Consider the following 27,784-nt stretch of genomic DNA (forward strand, 5'->3'; position numbering starts at 1 on the left):
GGGTCCCCGCGAGCCTCAGCCAATGGCGGCGATTCCCGGCCCCGGGAGCGGCACTACGCCTCCCCCCCTCCCCGTGGCCTGGGGCCCCCGCGAGCGTCCCGGGGCTGGGGAGACCCGCAGAGGCAGCGAGCCCGGCTCCCACAGGAGAACTGAGGTCGCGAGCGCGCCCAGCGGTCGCCCCCGGTCCGTTGGCAGCCAGCGCCACGGCGCACGCCGCGGTCCAGGCCGGCGTAGTAAACACACTTCAGAAACGTGAGGTGCCGGTGGTCACGTGGGGCGCGCGTCGCCCAATGAGGAGCAGGGGGCGGGGCGGAGGCCGCTGACGCGGCGGAGTCACCCGGGCAGCCTCGGGACCGGTGACCGGCCCGGCGAGCGTCCAGCGGCCTGGAGCTCTAGCCCGCGCTGTCCGAGCTCGCTGCCCACTCCGGGGCGCACAGGCCGCGTCGCGCGGAGGCCGCGGACACCCGTGGAGGCCGTCCCGGGCGGGTCGCCTCGGTAGGGCGAGGTTTCCGTGACGAGCTTCCCGGGGCTGTCGCGGCCAGCTCGGGCCGTCGTGGCGGCTCGAGCCCCGCGCGCTCGCTTGCGCTCCGGGGGTCGCAGGCCCCAGAAGGTATGCGCGTCCTCCGGACCCTGGGCGCGGGCTCCTGAAGGACGTCGCGCGTGGACCCCCGAGCCTCGGCAGCCTCCATTCATCCAGCAGCTGCGCGCTCGCCGCCTCCGCGCCCGGCCTCGGCGGCGCCTCTTCCCGTCCCCTCTCTGCAGCCCTTTCCCCACTCCTCGCGTGCGGAGGTTCTCCTGGAAGCGTAGGTGTCGGTTATGAGCCCGGCTTTCCTCCCTTGAAGCTCTCGGTAAAGGAAGTCGGGGTGACCCGCCGCGCCCAGGGTATGGGGGTGAACGCCGTGCACTGGTTCCGAAAGGGACTCCGACTCCACGACAACCCCGCCCTGAAGGAGTGCATACAGGGCGCCGACACCATCCGTTGTGTCTACATTCTCGACCCCTGGTTCGCCGGCTCTTCCAACGTAGGCATCAACAGGTGGCGGTGAGTCCGAAAGGCTTGGGAAATTGATCGGGTGCCGATGAGTTGGTGTCAGAGTTGAGATTTGGTTTAAGTCCAGGAACCGAATTGCTTTCACCGTTAAGAACTGTAGATGTGGTCAATATTAAATAGTACAGACTTAATAGTAGAGAGTACTGACGACCTGGAACATCTTGGCCTCCACTGGGAAAGTTATGTGTCTGTGTTGATGGGAGCTCGTTCCCTGATCAGTAGAATTAAACACGCCCAGATCTTAAATGGCCTGGTTCCTTTGGCTTATGAAAGGGTTGTAATTTTTAATGTTGACGTGTGTGTCTTAGGTAACTCATAGTGTGGAGAAAAACCATTCATTTATTACAGCTGGCTCCAGATCCAGCTTTCTTCCCCCTTGAGGTTAGAGGAGGAAAAGCAAGGGAAAGAATTACCCGATTTCTCTTTGCTCAATTCTCTCTCAACTCCTCCTTGTGGTTGACAAGATAAAGCACAGTTTTTCTTTCGAGGCAAAGTATAATCCTTCTAGGGAATCGCCGCCACGGGAAGAACTCCTCGGGACGGTTTATGAACTGTACCTGAAAAAAAACAGAATAGAGATTGTGTGGCTGGATGAAGTGAAAGCATTAGTTTAGCAGATGTATTGATAGCTTATGTGCTAGGCATAGCTTTGAATGTGAGGCATAGAGTTGTGAACAAAAAACCGTCCTCCTCAGGCTTATGTCCAAGAAAGGAAAACATACAGGTAGTCTTTTAGGAGATGAGAAGTGCTGCAAAGAAATGAGACAAGGTAAACAGGAATAGGGATGGGGCCACACTTTAAAATAATGTTAGTTAGCTGGAGATATTAATCAGGAAGAGAACCTAGTATGTGTGAGTTTCAATACTTGGAACCATAGGGAGAAAAAAAGTTGGTTAATGTGAAAATAATAGAGAAAGTGATAGTAGATTTGAAAGATGTGATGGGATGCAGCTATCTAAGGGAAGAACTTTCCAGGAAAAGGTTCTGGGGTGAAAATGTGCTTGACCTTTGGAAGGAACCAGGATGACTGGAGCAAAATGAGTGAGGGAAAGAAGTAGGTGATGAAGTCAGAGTTGTAATAGGGCCGAATGAATAGAGCTTTATAAGCAATTACTAAGGTCTGTGATTTTACTCAATAAAGTGGAAATGATTATAGGATTATGAGCAGATAAGTGAAGTAATCTGACTTAAGTTAGAAAACATTTTCTTTGGTGTGATTCCAAGAACACAGTGAATGGGGGATTGAAGATTGACAAGAAGTGGGAAACCCACTGAGGAGGCTTACCATTTTCCAGGTGCAAGATTTGTAAATGGCTTGCACAGGATGTGCTGGCAAGTGGGTTATGGGCTTGAACAGAACAAAGGAGCTATATTGCCATGGTCAAAAGGTGAAAACAACACAAATGTCCGTCAGTTGATTACTGAAATTCATCATGTAGTATATCCATGTATCATTTACTTGGCCATAAAGGAATGAAATATTGATAAATGCTGTAAAATACATAGGTGAACCACAAAAGCATAGTAGGTGGAAAAAGCTAGTCATAAAAAAACTTCACGTATTATATGGCAGTGCTTATTTGCCTGTTCACATGGGCAAATACACAGGGACTGAGAGCAGCTTAGTGGTGACTTAGTCCTGGGGAAACTGGGGAGTTGGAAGGGCATGGGTATGGGCACAGAGGTGGTAAAAACTTCCTAGAAAGTTTTGTCTGCTCACCTCCATGAATAGCCACTAAATTGTGAACTTTAAAAACCTCTACTTATATCTCCAAGACTCAGCCCAGATGTCATTTTTTATGTGGTACCTTCATTATCTAGTCTAGGATGATACAGTCTTCTGAACTCTTATACCATTTGTTTGATATTGCTTCTTACACATTCATAGGATGAACTGTTTTTGTAAATGAGTATTTGGTATCATTAGTTGGTTTGGGCTGTCATAACAGAACACCTTAGCTTGAGTAATTTACAAAGAAAAAAAGAAAGAAAGAAAAGAAAAATATTTCTCTCAGTACTAGAGGCCAGATCAAAGCAATAGCAGATCTGATATCTAGCAAGGGCATTTTACTTTATAGATGGCATGTTCTATAAGTTCTTATCTTGTGGAGGAATTGAAAAGATTTTTACAGGTCTGATCATGGGAATAATCACACTCCAGGAGGGTAGAGTTCTCCTAATTTGATTGCCCTATAATACCATTACATTAGAGATTAGATTTTATCATAAGAATTTGGGGGAATGGAAATACAACATTCAGACCATAGGAAGTGTGATCTGTATTCATTTCTCTTCAATTTAGCAGATTGTACCTTCCTGAAAAGAAGCTACAATTTCATTAAATCAAAAATTGATTCACTGTTCTTCCTATTCATGGAACTTTCTATTCCTAGAGATTTGCAACAGTGAATACAACCAATTCTCTGCCATTGAGGAGCTTCTATTCTTGTAGAAGACTGTGTGTGTCATTATTCTTTATAGTATAGTGATTACATAATTGTCACCTGATAAATATTAATTTAATTTTCTTTATAGAGCTAGGGTTTAAGAAGGAGGCAGTTACTTTATTTAAAACTTATATACTAATGCATATCATTTTAAATATTTTTTATTTATTACAATTTATTCACTTTGTATTCCAGCTTCTAATGCATATCTTAAAGTTATAACTGAGAAAACTTGTTAACCTGGAATGGTAGTACATGCCTATAATCCCAGCATTTGGGAGATAAAGGAGAGGAGAATCAGAAATTCACCCTCAGCTATGTAGTGGTTTTGAGGTCAGGTTGGACTCTATTAGAGTTTATCTCAGAAAACAAAATTTAAAAATTATTTCAATGATTACATTACTCTTATCATTTAAGCTTTAATTGCTTAGTTGAAGCTATCACTTACAAGGCTTCTTTTTAATAACTAAATCTGCAGATGTGCCTACATGCTTATTCATTTTTTCTTCCAGTATATGATTTCAGTAGAAAACATGTAGATCATCTTTGATAGACTTCTAGTTTGATTATTTAACTTTATATTCATATTTTCCTCACATGTCAATATTTAATCTACAACTTCAGGTTTTATAAGTGTTACTGAAATATATAGCTCTTAATTACCACAATTGTTAGTTCCATTCTCATGTTGCTAATAGGGATTTGGATTTTTCTCTTTTTTTTTTTTTTTTTTGGCTTTAACTGAGGTTTTCTGGCTGCTTTTCTGTTTTATTGGTTATTGTCCAGGAGACTGGTATACATCTTTAATCCCAGGACTCAGGAGGCTAAGGCAGGAAAATTGCTGAAAGTTAGACGCAGCCTATATTCCACTGCAAGATGTTTTTGAAACGAGGGAGGGAACAAAAACAACCTCCTATATGAAAATAGTAAGTAATATTAAAAGGATCACCCTTACAAAAAGCATGAGGTCCAGGGTCCAAATAATTTCATAGTTAGGTTTGTTGAATAACTTCCCAGAGAGATAGAAAGTCACATCTACTGACTTCTCAGGGAAAGTGTTGACAGAATAAGGAAAGGATTCCATCCAGATCCAGCCTTTTGAACCAATGGGTGTATTTACAGGAGCATGGTCAACTCAGATAGCTGTTGGCAGCAGGAAGTCCCACCTCACACTTGTTTGCTCTTTATATCCTCAGGAAGAGGATGGCCCTGGTGAGGGTCTCATGGGCCTTGTGACCCTCACTCTCTCTCCAGGAGGAGTGTTAATAATCTTGTGAGGTCTTGTGAGAGCCTCACACTATGTTCTGCTCTAAAACAGGGACAGCCAGGCCCAACCCAGAGGAAACAGCAACACTTACAGGGTTCTGAGAACAGGTAAGTCAGTGTTACACAGATGGTTTCTAAACACAGTCATAATAAAGGGAAACTGTATAAAAATTGTTAAATAGAATACAGAAACACTTTGGAAATATACCTTAGGATAGTTCAGTACTGGAAATACACTCCTGTAAACTGTTCATAATTCATATAAGTAAGTAGATCAAAAGAAAAAAATAATTTCCAGATGTTGAAAACACTTAATAAAATTCAGCATTTCTTCTTCATAAAAACTACTTCTAAGCCAGAAACAAAAGGCTACTTGGTGATATGAAAAATCAACTCAAACTGTCTTGCTTGATGGGTAATGTTAGAAGCTGTCAAATCTAGAGCATGATAAACTCTCTGGTCAGCATTATATGCCTTATAGTATGCAGTATAAGGAGCATAGAAATGAAGGAGAAAGGAGAATTTCTGCTATTTTTAGATGAGATGACTGTGAAATATCCAGGGTCATACAGTAACAATTCGGAGGTGTGGCTGGATACAGTATTTCTTAATCTAGGTCACAGAAAATTGGCGTGAACAGTATACATTTTATAAGGCCTCCTTTTGTTTGTTCTTTAGGTTCAGGGATCATCTCTGAAGAGGGGTTGGGGGAGGTTGTCAGAGATAACAGGTATCTGCAGCAAAGAAGTATTTGCTGGACCCTACAGAGCCTTACACCATAGATAAGTTTAATTCAGATGTAGAGACAGTAATGTGCTATATTCTTCACTCAAGCTCTGTTCTCTAATAGTGTAGGGAGAGGGAGGTGTGAAATAGTAGTACTTCATTAGCTGTGACTATTCTTCAGGCCTTCAGCAGAGTACAACTTAAGTCTTTCCAGCAAGAACAGTTTCAGGTTCTTCCAAAGCCCTGTCACCTGCTCATTGTCCTCATCATTTCTCTATTTGCCCAACAGCTCTGGAATTCCTCCATTAATCTCAGCTCTGCTGTCTTGCTGTTAGAGTCTCGTCCTTTTTTCATGGTTACGGAAGTACCTTGGGAAAGCTAATTTCTTAACAAACTAAAAATGTAAACTTAGAAGTAAAATATTTAGACAACAACAACAATAAAATACTGTTGAAGTAGAGAACCTCTTTCTAATATATATCCCTGAAAACAAAAATGAAAGATTGGTAAATTCGACAATACAATCATATAAAAGTTGTACATGCCAATATCAACATGCTAAAGAAAACTTATAGACATGCTATGTGATGGCAGTATGTATATTAAATGTGATTTTCCTTAACATACAGAGGCCTCTGTACATCAGAGAATTATGAATCATGCTATCCCATACCTTTTGTTTTGGTGTATACTAGAATATAGTATACACCAAGTTGACAACTGCTTTGGTTTGACTATATTCCCTGATGTTCGTTTGTTGGATGGATATGTAATCCTCAGTGTGACAGTGTTGAGAGATGGCCCTTTAAGAGGTGATCAGATCATAAGTACTGTGATACTAAAAATGGGTTTCTTCTCTTGTGTTCACATATTCACATGTCTTACCCTTCTTTCTCCCATGGGATGATAAAGCAAGGAGGCACTTGCCACATGCTGGTCCCTGGATCTTGGACTTTGTGGACTGTGAGCAAACTTTCTATAAATTATGAATTTCTTAGTCTTAGGTGATTCTTTTATAATTGCACAAAATATCCAAAGACAATAACTTTCTTAAAGAACTTACACAGTGAATATTTTAGGCTTTGTCAGCCATGAGTAGGGTCTCTTTCATATTTTTATGCAACCCTCTAAAAATATAAAAATGGCTTTTAGCTTACAGTTCATACAAAAGCAAGCAATGGATTGTATGTATTCATCCTATAGACTATGGCTTACAAATACTTCTCTAGCTTATTCCTTTTGTGAGTTCTTTTAGTTTTGAATAGTATTTATTTTTATTTATCTGATTTATCTTTGTTTTTCTTTTTCCTTTGAATGCTGGTTCCTTTTTTTTTTTTTTGAGGGGAGTTGGTGTCAGTGTCAGGAAGCAGTATTGGAAATTGAAAGCAGAATCCAACACAAGCAGTATTGGAAATTGAAAGCGGAGCCTTAAACAAGGAGTCTAGCGTATGGTTGAGCTCTATCCCCAGCCCTCATTTTAATTTTCTGGGATTGGATCTCACAAGTTGCTGAGATCTGCTTCAGCCTTCCAAGTAGCTGTAGTTCCAGGCTTGTGCTTCTAGGTCCATTAACCTGCTTTGGGTTTTTAACCTTTTCTAGACAGGATCTAAATATGATCCTGTCACATTTATTGTTATTGTTGACTTTAAAATTTTATTCTTGCCTATTTTCCTCCATATTTTTCTTTTCTTTTTTTTTTTTTTTTTTTTTTTTTTTTGCTCTTTTTAAATGAATTTCATTTTTTTGGTAGATTTCATCCTTTTTGGTAGAATTTCATCCTTTTTGGTAGACAACTTTATATTTTTTTAACTTTTGTTTTACTAGTAGTTATTTTAAATTTCTAATAGTATATTTGAACCTAATTTTATCATCATCTTGTGCCTCCAAATTTCAGTTCTATATTTTATTTCTAAAATGTTTTTTAGCAGTTACACTAAACTTTTATGGCCACATTAGTCATAATTGTTTGGATTTAACTCTTTAAGGACCACCATTTATATACTGCTTTTCTATATTTTTGCACCCCAGAAATTGCTATAGATTATTTGTTTTCCTTTTCTCTGATTTCTTTTTATCCCCTGCACACTGTGGCACACTGCACATTGGGGCAGGGTATTGTTTGTTTTGAGATAGGGTCTCACTATATAGCCAAAATGACAATGTGACAATCCCCTTGCCCTAGACATCTGAGTCCTGGAATATAGACGTACACCACCCACCACTCAGCTAGTCTTTGGATTTCTGAATCGTCTTAAGGTTTAGATGGTTTTAGGTCTTTTAAAATAATAACTTCGTTTTTTTTTCTTTTCTTCCTTTTTTCTTTTTTTGTAAAAATGTTACTCTTTAAAACAGAAACCAAGCAAATCAAAATAGTACAAAGAGGCTTAAAAACCAACTAGAAATTATATCTTAAATAGTATATAAATATTTCAGATGTCTCTTCATGCACATTTAAAGATGGAAGTTTGAGTGGGAAATAGAGTTTGAATAGGGAAGTAAATATGGGTTCATATTTATGTATCATTAAAAAAAATGGATTTAATGCCAAGGATGGTAGTACATACCTGTAATTCTAGCTCCTGGGAGTTGGAGGCAATAAGATGAGTCAAGGTCATCCTCGCTACGTAGGGAGTTTGAGTCCAGCCTTAGCCACATGAGACTTTCAAAAAGGGGTTGAAGAAATGGCTCAGGTGTTAAGTACTTGTTGCATAATCAGAAAGATCTGAGTTTGGATTTCCAACCTTTATGCCACTCATTCATGGAAGACAGGGTGATACCTAGAGATTAGCTCCGGGTTCAGTGAGAAATCTTGTAATAAAAAATATGAAGTGCTAGATGTTGTGGCATAGGCCTTTAATCTCAGCTGTAATAGGCAGAGGCAGAAGGAGCTCTGTGAGTTCATTGAGACCCAGTCTCTATTAAATGAATAAGGAGGAGATCTAGAAGACACCTGACCATATACATATACACATGTACACACACAAGCATCAACACACCTTTACAATACACACATGAGAGAGAGAGAGAGAGAAAGAGAGAGAGAGATACAGAGATACAGAGACAGAGAGAACAAGATCTAATTGAATTGAACATGAGAAAGTAAGATATAGGAATTGCTCAATGGGATAAATGGATACAAGTATCAGAATTATTGCTTTCCTGAACTGTAAAAATGGTAGTGGTGTGGTCAGTAACATCATCACCTACTCAGTTGCTTAGCAGGTAGAGCCTTGCCCTAGTTTTAATGCTCAGTACCACCACAGAGAGAGAGAGACAGACAGAAAGACACACACACACACACACACACACACACCTAAGTGGATAAACACCAGGAATTGTACTGATGAAAGTAATAGATGGGCAGTGGTCATGCACACCTTTAATCCCAGCACTCAGGAAGCAGATACACTCTCTCAGTTGAAGACCAGCCTGGTCTACAGAGTGAGTTATCAGCCAGGGCTACACAGAGAACTCTTGTCTACACACACACACACACACACACACATACACACACACATACACACACACACAGACACAAATATACTTGTCCCCTTATCTACAGGGATACTTTCAAAGATGTTCCAGGTACCCCAAAACACCATCAAATATACAACCATATATATGTTTATCAAACCCTGTAGATATATGTAATGCTTAAGTGGTTATTAGCAATAACTAATAAAAATAGAATAATTTTAACAGTGTAGTTAAGTAAGTTTTTTAAAATGTATGAATTTTGGGGATTTCTATTTAATGTTTGAGACCTCACTTGACTATAGGTAATTGAGAATATAGCGAATGAAACCATTGGTAAGAAAGAAGTTACCATAATCACTTTATTGCTGTTACAGATTGGGTTCCACGTGACAGTGAGTAAAACCATCTAGAAAGACAAAGCAGCTAGCAAGAGAGGGGAGGGTGAAAGAAAGATACATTGGTTGATTGATTTCTGTAAATATATAGTAAGTATGAGCCTGGGATATCTCTGAATTAAGACAGATTTATTTAGTGAGGGTGTCTCAGACAGTGCCAGTTTACTTTCTCTGACGTTACTTCATAGACAATAGAGACTACGTCCTGTAGACCCAGCATCTGAGAGGCTAAGACAGAAGAGTCTTGAGAGTTTGAGGCCATCCCGGGCTGCAAAGAGAAACCATATCTCAAAAGAAAAAAAAGAAGGAAAAGAAAAGAAAAGAAAAGAAAAGAAAAGAAAGAAAGAAAGAAAGAAAGAAGAAATAAAATAATGGAAACTTGTATCTTCTTGGTTTTCCTCTTAGGATTATAAGATGACAAGGACACAAGGAACTTTAAAATATTACATCTGTCATTAAAACAAACAAAACCCAGGTTTCACTTTAAAGGGAAGAAAAGAATTTATTCTGCAGCCAAATATGAGTAACCTGGTCTAGGAACACAGATAACAGATTCGAGTTGCCCCAAATACCATGTTTTACTGTGGAAGTAATTACATGAGTTTTATTAGCTACAGAACAAATTAAATAATTAATCAAGGAATTTAACAAGCACTGGTGTGGACTACTATAGACAGGTTACAGCAAAGCAAGGAAACCTTAGAGGTTTCAGATTATAGCTGGTGATATTTTTTGGCTTTGGATTAGTTGAAACTGGTGGTCTGTTAAGAACACATTTTAAAGGTTTTGGTAGTAACTATGCTCTTTTGTCAGACAGAGGACAGACAATGAATGACTTTGAAAGGGACTGAAAATAGCCTAAGATAATTTGTTTATGGCCTGTAATATGTTTATTCTCTATAATCACACAGTTCAGTCATTTAGCCTCTAGAAACTTTTAACACAAACCAAGCTATTTTTCCTCTCTGGGGACTTCAGTTTACGCATCTTTACTATCATGAATAAACCAAAGTGGTGTTGTAATACCAGGTTCACAGGACCCTCAGAGACCACCAGGAGACAACTCGATGCGGTTGCAAGAGAGCTTTATTACGAGAACGATCGAACTCGGGACCCAAGTCTCACTGACACAGCAGTAGAGAAGTGGGACCCCGAGCTCTGAGTGAGCAGGATTTTTTAAAGGGAAAGTCTATGATCAGGGGGTTTCCTTGACAGCAAGCAGGGGGGCACATGCCTTGACATTACAGGATTAGGTAAAAGTTAGAGGGGTGAGGTGACCTTCTCTGAGGTACAATTGCCTAAGGCATATGCCTCTCTGAGGCACAATGGCCTAAGACATATGATTACAATGGCTATTCTTTTAAACTATATCTGAAACATTGGGGAGAATTTTCCCACCTGATTCCCAACCAATTCTCATTGATTATTGCCAGGGAGATTGTCTCTATTTTCTGTGAAGCATTTATTCTGTGATATTTCCTGGAGGCTGTTCCTAGGAGCGTTAACTTTGTTTTCTGTCAGGTGCACATTTTGTGATATTTCCTGGTACCTGAATTCAGCTCCCAGTCAAGATGGCTCTTTAAGAGTTGCTATGGCCATGGTGTCTCTTCACAGCAATAAAACCTGAACTAAGATAATCACCAAACAAATGGTAAGCAAAACATGTAATCAGCTTCTGTCCTAACAGAGTGCTGATCCCAGGGAACAAGAATTGCTGGTTCTGATGGCTTTACAACTCAAGAAAGACAATCAAGGCTTAGTACCAGAGTAAGACTTAAAGTCTCAATGAAGACACTTTGAAGCATTAAGCCAACAGTTCTACAGGCCACAAATACATAGTAGTGAAGGGGTGAGGCAGAAATAAATGCCCCTCCACATTTTACAGTGAGATTTCCTTGGCTCTTTGAATAAAGGTGGAGGGGCAAGCTAGAAAGCACTGACCGCTCTTGAGTGGATGTGCAGCCCCAATTTAAATTTTCATTTTGTTGCAAGTAAACTTAAACTGCCCTGGAGTGGAGTCAGTAATTCTACTACCTCTAAGAAGTTTAAACTCCCTCTGGAGAAACATGCCTTCTCTATCTCTGTATCTTTCCTTTTATTTCCAATCCCTCTCTAATTCCTTCTGCAAAAGAGAAATCCCTCCTTAGTTTTCATTTTAACTAGCTGCAGATCAAAGTCCACTGTGTGGTCCATGTCTAGATCTGCCTAAACATGCCATCATGCCACTCCATTCTAAAACTACCCAACCCCACTTCACTCAGTACTAAGCAGCCAGATTAGACCAACCTTGCCTCATATCCTATGGAAATGGGGCATATAGCAGTATAGAGAGGAACCATATGCGTGTGTGTGTGTGTGTGTGTGTGTACATATATACTGTGAATGCATCCACATATGTACATACATATATACATACACTGTGAATGTAAAAGTACAGACTAATGTCCAGAATGGTTATTAAGTTGGTTATTTGGAGAGTAAGATAATGAATTGGGAGCTGCATTGTTTGGAGAAGGATGTGTGCTACCCACAACTGTGGGTACAAGAAGGGTGGGTGTACATGACTTGAAACCAAATGGAGGTCCCAGGGTACTAAACTGTCTCTTACATTTGCCTGCCTCAAATCCTAAATATGTATAGCTTGATGGGTTTTGATAAACTGCTATATGTGGGTAACAACTATCCCAATTATAATAGAACATATCTTTTACCACAGAAAATTCACTTGTAGCCTTCTTTTGAAGGAGGTTTTTTGTTTGTTTGTTTGTTTTGTTTTGTTTTGTCTTAAATACACTTCACGTTTCTGAACTACATCTGTCAAATAATTACTTAGGATGGGGCTTGGTGTTTATTTCATAAACTGCTTTTCCGCCTCTCCACTATGACTGTGACAAACCCTAAAAAAACTGTGACCTAGAGCTAAATTAACCCCTACAAAAGGTTCAGCATCCAAGACTTAGTCAGCTTCTAATAGGGCCTTTCTTTTGTTTTATTTTTGGTTTGGGTTTTGGCTTTTCTAGATAGAGTTTCAGGACAGCCCTGGCTGTCCTGGAACTCAAGTCTGTACACCAGGCTGGCTTCAAATTCACAAGTACCTCCCAAGTGCTAGTATTAAAGATGTGAGCCACTGTGCCACCCCCAGCTTCCATCCCCTCCAGGGATAACAAACTTTCTGCTACTTAGGAAGGTATGCATTGTTTTAATTATTCACTGTTTATTAACTATAGATTTATGTCTGCAGTTAATCAATAATTTGTCCCTTTATTGGGTAGTAAAATAAATTTAAATTGTATACTAATTCACCTCCTCCTAGACATTTTTGCCTTCTTATCACTTATAAGGCAGTGCTGACTTGTGTGCATATTTATAATGTTCTATATCCTTTATTCCTCCTTGCATGTCAGATCTTCCACTTTGGCTCAGTTTCCGTTTGTCTGGCCTGACTTTAGAGTTCACTTTAGTGGAAGATCTAGGGGCAAGTTCCTTCTTTTTGTCTGAAGATACTGCAAAAGATTTCCTTCATATCACAAAGTATTGAGAATCAGTGAGAGAAGAAAGGTTTTAATTTAGTTCATGGTTTCAGAGATTTCAGTTCACCATTGTTTAGCCCCATGGTTTGGACCAATGTCAAATAGCATGGTGGGAATGTTTGTTAGCTCAGAATGCTTGGTGACCTCACAGCATCTAGGAAACCACGTGAGGGAGAGGAGGAGAGGAGAGAGCAGGTTGCAGGTCCCCCTCCCCCATTTCTCTTGCCTCCCAATAGTTTCACAAGTTGGTACTCAAGCATTTAGCATATGAGCTTTTGGTGGTCATAAATATTCCATCCATGCCATCTTCTGTTACACTGTAGTATAGAATTATAGGATAACAGTCCTGTTTTTTTCCCTGAATACTAGAATTATGTGATCAACTGTTGCCCCCAATATTAATTCTATGAAAATAACATACTGTTTTTAACTAGCTTTAAATGTTTCCTTTCTCTGATGCTGTGTAATATTTTAAATGACAATTTGTATATTATTTCATATTCCTTATGGATGTGTCCAGCTTTCTGAACCTGTGTATCGGTGTCTTTTGTCAGTTTAAAAAATGTTTCCGCTATTACCTTTTTTTAATCCATCCTGATTTGTTCTCTTTTCTCCTTTCAGAAATCCATTTGTACATGTTAGATGTTTTTGCTAACTTTTCATGTCTTTATATTTTATATCTTATTGGCTGTATTTATGTTGTATATGTTTTATGCCAGCCTCTTTAATTAAAAAATAATTGACATAATAGTCCCTGATCACTGTACATGCATACAGTATGTAATGATCAAATCACAGTAACTGTTATCACTTTCAGCATCTTTTATTTCTTTACGTTGAAAACCTTTATATTCTTCCCCTTTGGTCTTTATGAACTATATAATAATTATTATAAGCTATAGACACCCAGCTAGGGCTGTTCCTTCTATGCAACTATTCTTTGATACCTGTTTTCTAGTCTTGCTCTATCCCCTCTTCCATTTTCCTTCGTAACTTCTGGGAGTCTTTGTTCTAGTCTATACTTATATGAAACCAGTTTCTTTAGCTCCCACATACTATGTCAGTATATCTGTATTATTTCACTTGATGGGATGTCTATATTGTCTTAATCCATAAAAGTTCCCTTCTTCCTTTTCCTTTACAGAATTCCTTATTTTTTTCTTTTTGATAATAGTGACTTTAGTTAGGAAAAGATAATATTTCATTGTAATTTTGATTTGTATTTCTCTGATAAAAAACTTTATTATACTATTTTCCTTCATTTTGTAATTATTAGAATTTATTTTAGTATTCTTCTGGTGGGTACCTAAAAACAACAAACATAACTGGCCTCTCAAAGCCAATATAAATAATACTTTTACTACACTAACAACACAAAGACCTTGGAATACATTGACTCCATTTGGTTTTTGTTCATCCTAGGTGTAATGGTTTGCATATATGAAGACTATGGTTTGAGTGTTTTCTACCAATGTTCTTACTGAAATTTAATTGACTTTGTAATAGTAGTAACTAGAACTTTAAGAAGTGATTAGGTCTTGTGGTTATCTTCCTCATGAATTAATTAAGGCTTTCTTTCATAGTAATCTATCTCAAGAGTTGATTCCTGATAAAAGTGTAAGTTCTGTCCAATTCTTCTATCTTCCCATGTGCTTGCTAGCCCATTGCCATTTCACTGACCAGGTATGTCCCTGCTCTCACTGTTGGATATCCAAGTCTCTAGAAATGAGAACCAAAGAATGATTTACTCTATCTGTTGTGTTCTGTAAGAGCAGCAGTTGTATTTTAAAGGTAAACTGATAAGATTTGCCATAGTTTTAAGTGTAGGGCTTGGAAGAAAGAGAAGTCAAGGATGCTTAGATGGTGCTCACCATTGTCCAGTTTGTCTTTCTAACTCTACTCACTTCTCAGCCTTCTCTGCAATCCATCCAGGCTGTGCTGCTGCACATGGACAATGAATTGTGTGAGGAACTGCTTTGCTGAAGCAGTGTGAAGTCCCCTATGTGCTTCTCTGGTTCTTTCCCTGCTGTGAAGGAAGCCCCTTGAATCAAAATTGTAGAGCCCAGTAGATGAAAGCACCTGGGATGATAAAGCTGCTATTTAGAGGGTATTGGAGCTACAATATAAGCAAGCTAAAAAATCATGATTTGGTGGCTACTGCAACACAGCCTATCTATCATATTGCAACAAGTGAAGCTTTGCCTGAGTAATTGAAGGAAGAGTGGAGGAAATGCTGAGAAAGGAATATTTGGGAGGAGATAGTCTGAAGTCACCTTCTAAAGCAGGTGTCTGAATGGTCAATGGCATATCATCAGTAAATCTATGGGTCAGCTGTATCTAGAATGTGCCGCAAAGGCCCTTCTTATGTAAAAGATTTTGTCTCAGCCAAGTCCTGTGGGAGTTGAGGACATCTTTAAGAGTTTGGAGTCCAGAGGGAATTGTTTGAGATAGGCCTTCAAAGAGGACTATGTTCTTCTGGTCTCTTCCTGAATCATTGAGAAAGCAGTTTCTTTCCAGCCTCACACTTCTGGCATGGTGTGTTGCTGTACCAAACTACAGCAACAAAAGCAACAGGCTCTATTGATCATTGAATGAATCCTTCAAATCTGTGAGCCCAAAGAAAGTTTTTCCTTTAATGAATTTATTTACTTCTGGTATTTAGCACATGATGAAAACTGTGTAACATACTGTATAAAGTTATAACCCCCATCTCTATATCGCCTTACTCTGTTTTTGTCTTCTCTATGGAAGTCATAACCGTTAGGATATACCGTAGTGCTTTAAGAGGTTGGAATGTACACCAAGAAGACAGGATTTAATATTCTGACTTTGCCACTTTAATGTAGGAAATTTTCCCAGCTTTTACATGCCTCAGTTTTCCATTACTGGGAATTTAAGAAGTACTTACATCAAAGTATGATTTTGTCTATGTAAAGAGATTCCTGTCTGATAGTAATAGACACTTTCTAACATGCAAACTTTGTGACACTAGCCATGCTTTTGTTGTGGTGGTGGTTTGTCTATTGCCAGGGATACAGAGTCATCTCTCAGTGTGTTTTTGGTAGATGATGAATGGATAATTGGATTACGTGGCTGTCACTCTTTGTAGTAATATGTGTATGAGAAAGATCTTGGCCATTCATCAACTCTTCATCACATCTGAATAGTTAATGTATGCTGTTATAAAGTGTTTTAAAGTAGAACTTATTATCATTAATCTGAAGGCCAGCAATTTCAAGTAAGAGAGTTAGATTACGGACAGCATCAGACTTAGATCTAGGGCAGCATGTTTTTAAGAACATGTTAAGCAGAAGCTATTTAGTTATATGTAAGTCCTCTAAAGCCTAAAAGTATATATTACATTTGATTTAACCTGACTTTGTGGAGTCACAGCACAGGAGTGTCTAAAATTAGACAAGGAATATGATTTCCAGATTATAAATAGCTGTGTTGTCCTCTTTTTAAAGATCAGAGAAAAATAAGGAAATTTTAGTTTTTGATCTGTCCTGTGCATGAAACAAGAACCTCTGAAAAATTATCCGTTCTTGAATGTTTAATAGAAATTTGTCTCTAAAGCTGTGATTCTTTCTAACTTTTTAACTATTGATCTTTGCTCCCACAAGCCCTTACCTCTTTTTTTTCTTGTTTTGTTTTTTGCTTTGTTTTTGTTTTGTTTTGTTTTGTTTTGTTTTTTGAGACAGTCTTATGCAGGCCCCCCTAACCTTGGGCTCCTGGTCCTCTGTCTCTACCTTCTGAGTAGTGAGATCATATGCCAGCTTTGATCCTTTGTTGTTTGCTTGGCGGTGTAATCCTGGCTGCTCCAGGGTCTCAACAGTTCTCTTGCCTCAGTGTGTGCCACCACCACCACCCTGACTTAATTTTCTTATACTATTAGGATCCTTTAATGTGGTTTTTTTTTTTTTTTTGCACTGAAGTCTGTGTTTATGTGTATGTCATATATGTACAAGCGCATATGGAGGCCAGAGGTTGAGTGTATTTTCAAATTGTTTTCCTTTTATTTTCTGAGACAGGGTCTCTCACTGAACCTGAAGCTTACCAATTCAAAAAGACAAGATAATTAGCAAAACCCAGGGATCCTCTTGTCTCTGCCTCTACAGCACTGGGGTTACAGGTACATAGCACTGTGCCAAACTTTTACATGGATACCTGTTATCAGACTGCTGAGTAAGCCGTTTCCCACAGCCCCTTAAGTTTTAATTTATTTGCATAAAATTTCTTGATACTGTCTTCTAATTTAAAGCCATCAGTATCTGAGAATATGCCTTTTTCCTCTTAATATTGCTTATTTTGCCTTCTCTTATTTTCTTAACTACTCTTACCAGAAGTTTATATTACTTTGTTTAGTTTTATTTTACTTTATTTTGGTTTTTTGAGACAGGGTCTCACTCTAAATCCCAAGTTGGCTTCAAACTCATTTTAACTGTCCTGACTCAGCTGTAGGCATGAGCTACCATACTTTTTAATATTACTTTTATATTTCTGCTTAAATTACTTTCTTCATTGTGATAACTTTGACCTTTTTTTCTCTTATGAATTTATGTTCTGTTTTCACATCTTTATAATTTCCCTTTTCTACTTTTTTAGGAGTTCCTGCTGTTTTTCTAACTTATTTTAAAGTCTTCTTTTCTAGTAAGTATTTAAGCTGATACACACTTAGTTCTAAGCTCCTATTGTGGTTTAGACATTGTATGTTCCCCAAAGTTCCATGACTGAAGAAGACTCGGTGCTGTTGTGAAGTGGTGAAACCTTAGGGGAGGTAGTGTCTCATAGGAAGTCCTCTGGCCATTAATAGTGTGCTCTCAAAGGGGATAGTAGGTCCACACCCATCCTTTCCATTCTTTCTGCTTCCCAGCTACATATGTGACTCACTTCCCTCTACAGCCCCACCATTGTGCATAACACAGAGGTCCAGACCATTGGGGTTATCCAGTCTACACTGCAGCCTCTAAAATTATGATCTAAATACACTGCTGCTTTTTATGAAGTTGTCTTGGGCATTTGGATGTAGTAAGGCAAAATTGACTAATACAGTACCACTTAAGTTGCATTCAATAAATTTTAGGTGTATCTTCACGAATTTTCAGATCTAGGCATTTTCTAAATCACTATCTCCATGGCCTCACACTCCCCTCTGTATATCACTTTGTTTTCTGTTCTTTGTTTTTTCACTTCTTCCAACTCTTCCCTTACCCAAACAACCTGCCTACATCGTTCTTTTTACTACCTTGCTTAAGATTCATGTGTTCTGTGAATTAGTACCTTTCACGAGTTCTCAATTACTTTCAGATTTCTCAATTTGCAACTCAAGTTATTTTTCTCTGTTTTGTGATTGATTTTTGGTGGAACTTTTCATGGAATTTCTTTGTAACATATATTGAAGTAAAGATTCTGAAAGAATTTGTTATTTGTGTGTGTGTGTTTTGGGGCGTGAGAGGGAGCTGGGAGTTATATGTATTTTATTCCTGTTGGAGGGGCACAGACATGCATAGATACATGTTAGCTATCTCAGATTACTACGAACCTGGCACTACTTTAAATGCAATGCTCTGCTTTACATTTTCTTCTTAGGACTGGAGAGATTCCTCAGTAGTTAAGAGCACTTAGAGCTCTTGCAGATGACCCAAGTTCAGTTCCCAGTGCTTACCTAGGAGTTCACTACTGTCTGTAATTCCACTTGCAGGAGTTCTAGTGCCCTCTTTTGTTCCCACAGGTACCAGGCATGCACATGGTATATGTGCATACATGCAGACACACACTCACAAACACAAAATAAAACTTAAAAAAAAAAAAAAAACTACAGTGGTCTATCCCATCACCTCCAAGTGTGTATCGTAACTGACATGGCTGACTTAGCACTGGTATATTTGCTTTCTTTAATCAGGGTTTACTCTGATTGTGCCTCTGTTGTCCACTGCAAGTTTGCTGGTTTACTCTCTCAACTCAAGGGTAAATATTTTGTCTTTTCAAGACTGGGAAGAAGTCTTTTACACTGACTTATTCTGTGACTTAATATTTGTCATGTTTACATTTGAATTGGGAGTGAAGCCTTTGGAAACTCTGACTAGACAAGGAGACTCTATTATTAGCTTCCTTACTTTGATGAGACTTGGCTTTTATTTTCTGTCTTCCTTAACCTGGATAGAGCTCAGCTTTCCCAGGGCTTTGTAGAAATCCTCAGGCTAATGCTGACTCTAGCACCCTGCTTTTAGAGCAGCCCAGAGAAATGTTCAGTTCTGTTGTTTGTGAGCTTATTAGCTATTTCTGTTGGAGTATCTTAATCCAATGTACTATAAACAAGGTTAGTAAAAGACTTCATTTGGCCTTGAATTTTAATACATTTTGAAATGGTAGAACTTGAGGAACATACACATTATTTTCAAAACTATGATGCTTATAGTGATTTTTTTTCAATAACACTTTACTCACCATTCTCAGCATTTATGAGTTTTCTTGATTGAGTCATGATGCTTTTTCTGATTGCCTTCCCTGCTTCAGTGTCTTTGACACCTATCATTCTTCCCTACCCCCGCACACACAAACACTCACACACACACAACACACACACACACATTCAGATTTCTTCTGTGAGTAGAAATACCTCAGCAGATCTGTAACAGAGCATGAATGAAGAATCTACTACCTGTAGAATACCTGGAGTCTGGAAGTAGCTTGTTTCCATTGTATGACTGACATTCTCCACTCTATTTACCTCATGTCCATCGTGGCTGAGGTGTTGGTCTTTGGCTTTTGACACTATTAAAAGGCAGTTAGACCATGATGTACTTTTATAAATGGGTTAGTCCATTGAGAGATTTGTAAGTTAATGGCATTATTGGGAAGTGGTAGAAGCTAAGTGTGGCGTAGTTGGAAGACATACATCATGGAGTAGGGGTAGGAAATGCCCTGAAAAGACAGATGTTTTACAGGTATCTTCATTCTTACTGCCTCCTGGCTGCCAGGAGATGAATCATTTTGCTTCACTTCATGTTTCCTACCATTATGTTTTAACTTAAGTAAAATGCACATGGTCTGTGGAGCTATGGGCCAAAATGTAGCCTTCCTCTCATAAGTTGTTGCACATATTTTGTCACAGCAAGGAAAAGTAAATGGATACAGTGCCTATTTATCTTCCACCTTGAGGGAAAAACAAAACTATCCTAGTCATCTTTCTGTCCTTAAAGCTGTCAGATTAATTTTTCTGAAACGTTTTATTGTAATAATTTATATGAGAAATAACAACCATGCTGACTAAGCCAATTAAAAACATACAAGTTCTTTATTAGCCAGCAACCAAGAACAGGTTCATGCCTCAGAGTCTCTTGGTGCCTAAACTCTGGGATTCAACATTAAACAAACAAACAAAAAAAAAACATAATTGATATCATAAGTTTGATAAGGGTCAGAAGTAACCCTGAAATGTTCATTCCTTGTAGAGCATAGTAATATTTCAGATATAACATGGCAATTATTTTTGACATTTACCTTCTTTAGTTTAGTGTACAGTAATTATTTTGGTTATATCTGGACTATGGCCGAAGGTCATAGAAATCTCAAATGTGTTTCCAAGGCAGATGTAACTGTTACAAAATGGAGTCAGGACAAGATGTCACTACCTAATTAGGCACTTCAGTATACGATTGCACGCTCTATACAGCGCAGAGAGCACAGCTTTGGAGTCATATTTGAAGTCATAATCATTAAATTCTATGACTCTTTTTGGTTGTGAATTTAACCTTTAACTGCTGAGACATCTTTCCAGCCCTAAATATTAAGTATTTGTATACTTATTTGTGTGGGTGTATGTGTACGTGGACACACGGGTTGCACAGATACACGTGCATACACTACGTAGCCTGTGTTTGGAGACCAGAGAATAACTACAGGAATCAACTCTCTCCCTTCCCATGTGGATCCCAGGGATTGAACTCAGGTCCGTACGTAGGCTTGGTGGCCATTGCTTCTACCCACTGAGCCATCTCACTAGCCCCAAATTAAAATGTGTATTTCATTTCATAGCTGATCTTTGGAAAATGTACATGATGAGTTCTCAACTTTATTAGGGTTTTTTTATGTTTTTTTTTTTTTTTTTTGGAGTTGTATGACTGGTGCCTAGCAAAATAGACATGTAGCAACTATTTCTTCCCTATCATGCTTCTCCATTCACTATTGCGTCAAGCCTTTAAAAATCCTTTTCATGACGTAATTAATTCGTTTGGGGATTAATTAGGTAGATTTTTATAGCAGTCCTGCTATATGTCCTGCTTATGTGGGCATTGGAAAGTGGTAAATCTGGCCTTAGTCAAAAATTGCAGGCTAGTGCCCAGTAATTCTTCTCTTTCTCCACCTCTGTTAAACTATATTTATACTAAAAGATTCTTCTCCACTGTGACTATATTCTTGAATTTTTAGTATCTTCGCTAGCTTAGAGAAGGAGGAAAAGCCAAGAAATGTTTTCTCCCTTCTGATTTTTCACAGTGTATCAGTATTACCCATTCATGTGACACATGTTGTCTTTGATCATAGAAGGTTGTAATGTGTTTCTGTATATCAAGTACATGTTTAAGTACCTTTGCTAGTTCTGTGCACATTAGAACATCACAGTTTTGTAAATTGGTGAGTGCTAGTTATCACTCCTTAGAAGGCATTTTAGAATTTTTCTGAAGCAACTTTGGTTGTTAAAGTGGTTGAAGGAAGCTAGAGAACTGGTGTAGAGAGGCCAGAAGTAGAATGAACTTCCTAGTGTCCTACATGATGCTTCAGACAGTAATTGTGTTGTCTTATACTTAGATTCCAGCACAAAGTTTCTCTTCTTCTGAATGAAAGTCTAGATTTATTGTATATCAAACCATGGGTATTGAAATACTGTTTTATATATGTTGAGATTTTCTGGGTTTTACTACCTATGCACATCGTAGGAAGCTTCAGAACTTTAGTAAGTCATGCTTAATGCTTCAGGAGTTGCATCACCAAAAATAGTGGTGCTCATCCTGTTTGAGATACCAGTGACACAGCTACACCAATCTGCTGTTTTTGCAGCTTTTGATTTTAAAATTACTATGTAATGTATTTATTTTTTCAGTCAAGGTTTTACTATGTTTTCAGGTGGGCACTGAATTCAGATATTGCTGTATCAGTATCCTAGAATACTCAACTGCTAAAATACAAGTGTGCACTGCCAGGCCTGGCCTTTTTAAATGTTTTTATTACTTCTTTAATTTCTTTTTTATAGAACATTTTTATTTTTTATTTATTTTTTATTTATTATTAATTTTTATTTTTTATTTTAATCACAGGTTATTTACTTTGTATCCCTTCTTTAATTTCTTAATTTTTGATGTTGAACCTAGAGCCTTGAGCATGCTGAGCAAGTGTTCTACTGTCAGAATGTGCTCATCATCATCTCCTTGGGCCATGCCTGGGCACCCACCCACACCAGAAGCCCTGTTCTACATCTGTTGGTTTCTTTGGGAGAAGGTTTGAGAGGGATATCTATAAATTTTGTTTTAGGATTTTTAAACAAAGTATTGCAAAATATTTGTTATAAAAATAACTTTGTGTTCTGATGAGTCTGTGGATCTGTGCTCTTAATTTTGAGCCTGACAAGTGCAGAATTTACCATGCTGTATACTTCATCTGTGTTAAATGCTAAAGTATTATCTGTGGAGAAAATGAATCACAGTTGACAAACTAAAAGAAAGCACTAAGAATTTGTTAGAAGTAAAAAGTGCATATCCCATTTGTCTTTCTAAATGAGGATAGATCATCATACCCCGTGTCCGCTTTCTTGATTATTTTCTTTAGGTGTATAGATTTCATTATGTTTATCCTATCTTTTAGGTCTATATAAGCGAGTATATTCCATGTTTGTCTTTCTCCTTCTGGGATACTTCACTCAGAATGATCTTTTCTAGATCCCACCATTTGCCTGCAAATTTCATGATTTCCTCCTTTTTGATTGCTGAGTAGTATTCCATTGTGTAAAAATACCACAATTTCTGTATCCATTCCTCCGTTGATGGACATCTGGGTTGTTTCCAGGGTTCTGGCTATTACAAATAAAGCTGCTACAAGCATGGTTGAGCAAATGTCCTTATTGTGTACTTGAGCAAATTTTGGGTATATGCCTAGCAGTGGTATAGCTGGGTCTTGAGGAAGCGCTATTCCTAATTGTCTGAGAAAGCGCCAGATTGACTTCCAAAGTGGTTGTACCAGATTACATTCCCACCAGCAATGGAAAGACTCTACCTAGCAGTGCTCCAAAATAGAAATAGATACTAAGACTCACAACCAAACCTTCGGCAGAATGCAGGGAATCATATGAAAGAAGGGGAGTTTGATGGGGAAAGGATAGGAGCTCCACAAGGACCAAACGTATCTGGGCACAGGGTCTTTTCTGAGATGGACACTCAACCAAAGACTATGAGAGGATAAAACCTAGAACCTCTGCTCAGATGTGACCCGTGATAGCTCAGTAATCAATTGGTTTCCCATAGTAAGGGGAACAAGGACTATTTCTAACAGGAACTCAATGACTGGCTCTTTGGCCTCCCCACCTCCCAAGGGAGGAGCAGTCCTGTTAGGCCACAGAGGAGGACTTTGCAGCCAGTCCTGAAAATACCTGACAAAAGGGAGTCATATGAAAGGGGAGGAGGTCCTCCCCTATTAGTGGACTTGGAAAGGGGCAGGGAGGAGATGAGGGAGGGAGGGAGGGACTGGGGAGGGAATGAGGGATACAGCTGGGATACAGAATTAACAAAATGTAACTAATGAGAAAAATAAAATTATGGAAAAAAAAAAGAAGTAAAAAGTGGGGCATAGAAAAACCTTATTCTATACTTAGAGACACCAGTTGGTATTTATAATTTTAAAATCTCTAATAAAATACTTTGGGATATGGTTGAGAATCTCCATTTTGTATTTAGGCTAGTAGATCCAGATTTTTTTCAATTTAACTTTCATTGCATATGTAGAGAATAGAGGGAGGCATTCTTCATGTGGTTTTAATGATTTTAGTTTGTATTCTTTAAATTAGTTCTCTAGGGTCAACAGTGTATGGTTAGGGTTTAAAAATGCTGAGAGTAGTTTCCATTGATGACTGTATAAGACATAATATAGAAACGACAACATAGAACAGATGGCTTTATTCTGGTGTGCTTTATTATGTGAATTCATAATGCCTTGTTTTCAGTAGCAATGGGATTATGTTGTATTTTGCCATTGCCTTTTTCAGACTGTTTTATAGGTAGAACTAGAAATACTAGTTATATAAGCTATTCTAGCACAGACTAGAAAGTAGGTCATTGTGATGGGAGTATGCTAAACCACCCAGTGGTTGCTACAGTGATGACCTACTTTAGAAACTATTTCTGTTGATTCATGTTGAAATCATCTTTTGGAAGTGGTGTAAGGAAGTTACTACATGTACGTTTTTATAGTAGTAAAAAGTAGTAATTTCTAGAAGAAAATTCCTTAAAATATTTAAAATGAGGACTTGCATTAATGTCTCTTCATTTCAGAGTAGTCTGTTCAGTATTATAATTGTGCTTCATTACAGTAAAGGATCATAGTGGGTTTTACTACAGTTTGGCCTATTTAAAAACCAGTCTACTGCTTTATTAGTCAAACCTTCAAATGGGAGTATGTGACTATACAGTACATGCCAAATTTGTCTGTTCAGAGTTGAATGCTGTTTTAAGGCACATATCTTTATAATATATAAATGTTGAAATGATGTGTTCTTTGAACACATAGTCTGAACTCTGAGTGATCCCATTGTAAGCTGAGGGCAAAGGACAAAGGGTTAGATTTTATATAATTTTTTAATAATAGTTTTTATTTATCACGAAAAAGAAATGTCACTCATCAGTGACTTGATACTTGGAAGCTGTACTGTTGTAGGTTTCTTTTTCTGTAGTACCATCACAGAATTACAGGCTTTAAGATTAGTCAATTTTGATTTTTTTATTGTACTGTACCTTTTAAATAGATATTTATATCAGCATTGGTCTTGTCACTGGAGAAGATAAAACCTTGGCTCACTGTGACATTCAGATGAAGGTGCACATTTGATGAGAATTAGTCAGCTGGGCATCCAACTAATTCATTCTTTCCTATTGTTGTACCCAAGTATTTACATATACAAGCACATGGGGTTTTGATTTCAGAAACAGATATTACCCTTCTTTTCTATATTTTTCTTTAACATGAGTCAGATGGGTCTGCCTATGTAGCCCTTGAACTTGGGATCCTCCTGCTCCACATCTCGAGTATCAGGATTTAAGTGTGCACCTCCCAGAATAGAAATCATTCTGAAGGGAAAGTAATGATAACTTCTGTTAGATGGATATTAGCCATGTGCTACTTCTGATCCTCTCAAAAGCTATGCAAAAAAATCTGAGCACAGGGGTCTTTCCTGAGACTGATACTCAAACCAAGGACTATGCATGGAGATAACCTGAGACCCCTGCACAGATGTAGCCCATGGCAGTTCAGTATCCAAGTGGGTTCCATTGTAATAGGAACAGGGACTATCTCTGACATGAACTGATTGTCCTGCTCTTTAATTACCTCCCCCTGAGGGGGAAGCAGCATTACCAGGCCACAGAAGAAGACAATGCAGCCACTCCTGATGAGACCTAATTGACTAGGATCAGAAGGAAGAAAAAGAAGTCCTCCCCTATCAGTGGACTTGGGGAGGGGCATGCATTCAGAGGGCAGAGGAAGGAAGGGATTGGGAGGGGAGGAGGGAGGGAACCACAGAGGGGATACAAAGTGAATAAAGTGTAATTAATAAAGAATTATAAAAAATAAAAAAATAAAAAAGCCTACTAGCACATTACCTTTCAAGCCTTTTCAATAGGCTATGCAAGACATGTCTTGATGACATTTGCCAGATGTAGAAACTAAAACATAGGTTAAGAAAGCCATGCAATTAAGAATCAGACATAAGTACTTTATATGAAATCAACAGAAGGGCATGGTGTGTCAGGCATGCAAACACTCACACACATGTACATGTTTTCATGCAGGTCTGTGTGGTAGAAGGAACACTTTGAAATTTCCCTACGATTCAATATATTCTCCCTTGAAAGTTGAGAGAATAGAGAAGGTACCTTCAACTCTAAGACTTAACATTTAGTAAGAGATAGGAATTGGCGAATTTATTTTAGACTGAGGAAAGGATATATCTCATGTCCCAAGAGAATGGATGTGTATAAAGAGTAGTAGCTTGGTTTAGTGGGAGCAGTAGGTCGGGAGTGGGGTAGAAAATGAACCCTGGAACCATTGGATGGTAGCTGAGAACACACTTTGCTCCTTACCATATAAGGGATGAGTCTTGAAGACCTTTGCACAAGAACGTGTGCCTCACAAAGATTTGATATGTGTACTGAAATGGATTATGGTGACAGAGATTGCTAGGAGGTGATCTATTTTTAGACACTGCAGTAAATACAAGCAAGAGATAAAACTAGAATTATTGTAGTAAAAATAGAAATCAGTAGCAAGGAGGAGAGTAGAAAGTATTAAATAACACGTAATAGTGCTCACCCTGTTCTATGAGCCTTACATAATGTTAATTTATTCAGCTCACACAGAAATATCTGTGATGTGAGTCCTGTAATACTTCTGTTTTATAGACAAGGAAATTCAATATTTTTCACAGTTGATCAGTGAATACTCACTGATAGGCTTGATAAGATTATGCACATCTGTGCAGGGGTTGCTAAGAAACATGAAATTGCCTGTTGCTCTTTAAAGGTTGTAAGCCAGGTGCAGGGGGTAGGGTCCCACCCTTTCTCTGTTGAAGGGATGTGTGCTGGTTGTCAATTCTGAGAGTTTTTTTTATGAAGCTAAAATTAGCACATTTTAATCTCTACTTCAAACTCCATTTTTCAAGGACATATAGAGTAAGTACCTTGCTAAGTAACTTTACATTTATTTCCTTACACAAATCTCTACATGAACTGATACATGCAGTTTATGCATATGCCAAAGAAATATGCATGTATTTTTCTGTGTTTGTTATATGTTATGTGTATGTGTTCTTGTGGGTGTGTGAATATGAATTCATCTGTGTTGTTAATCTAGACTTGGTTTTTCTTATAAATTAATTATATCCTTTGGGCATTTTTTTCTTTTCTCACCTTAACTCTTACAGACATGTTTCCACCACTAAGTTCAGTATGAAGAACTCTTATTGCCAGTTTCAATAGAAAACATGGACTTAGTGATAAGCAAAGATTTAGAGATTATCTGTGTTGAATTACCTCTACAGAACATTTGAGCTTTGTGCTGCTTCTAATTTAAGCAAACTAGTTCATCCCATTTCTTTTATCAAAAAAATTCTTTGATCTTCATTACATCTAAGATAGCTTAAATATACTTTTGGGAGGGCTAACCTGGAGACATGGCTCAGTAGTTAAGAGTTCATATCACAGTTACTTCTCAGTGAGGATGTAGCTTGTGAGAAAGGCAAATGAATAAGAAACTTTAACCTAAAAAACATAGAAGAAACAAAGTAGAGACAAATTGAGATCTGCCCGCTGAAATGGAATTAACTAGACAGACTCGAGACTACACGTTCCAGAGTAGGCACCCCTTTTGGGTGTTCTTGAGGAATGCTGTTTCCTCACAATAGACTGTGCACAGTAAGCATCTTCTCCACCGTTCCAGAACTTTCCCAGATGTCTGTCATATGTAAATCTCATGTCTGCTTACCTCATTGAAAAAGTCCGTGTAGTCTCACCCACTCCATGAAACTCAATTAGTTCAGTATTCTCTTTAGTCAAAAATTAATGCCATATGACTTAGGATCTATTTGAACCTTTTCTTGTATTAGAAACTTTATTAGATTTAAAAAAGAATATATG

The 27,784-nt window shown here is 38.4% G+C and overlaps 1 protein-coding gene across 2 annotated transcripts in view; it reads left to right on the forward strand.

The window, feature by feature from the left end:
• Nucleotides 1-310: 310 nt before the first annotated feature.
• Nucleotides 311-27,784, forward strand: part of Cry1 (cryptochrome circadian regulator 1) — a 55,849-nt gene continuing 28,375 nt past the window's right edge. The window contains exon 1 of one of the 2 annotated variants that reach the window (XM_021658569.2): nucleotides 311-1,042. In XM_021658569.2, the coding sequence (XP_021514244.1) occupies nucleotides 885-1,042 (158 nt within the window). In that variant the 5' untranslated portion in view covers nucleotides 311-884. The remainder of the gene's footprint in view (nucleotides 1,043-27,784) is intronic. The other variant, XM_021658568.2, reaches the window with a different exon arrangement.

This window comes from Meriones unguiculatus, chromosome 2 (assembly GCF_030254825.1).
Source record: "Meriones unguiculatus strain TT.TT164.6M chromosome 2, Bangor_MerUng_6.1, whole genome shotgun sequence".
In the NCBI taxonomy this organism is placed as follows: Eukaryota; Metazoa; Chordata; class Mammalia; order Rodentia; family Muridae; genus Meriones; species Meriones unguiculatus.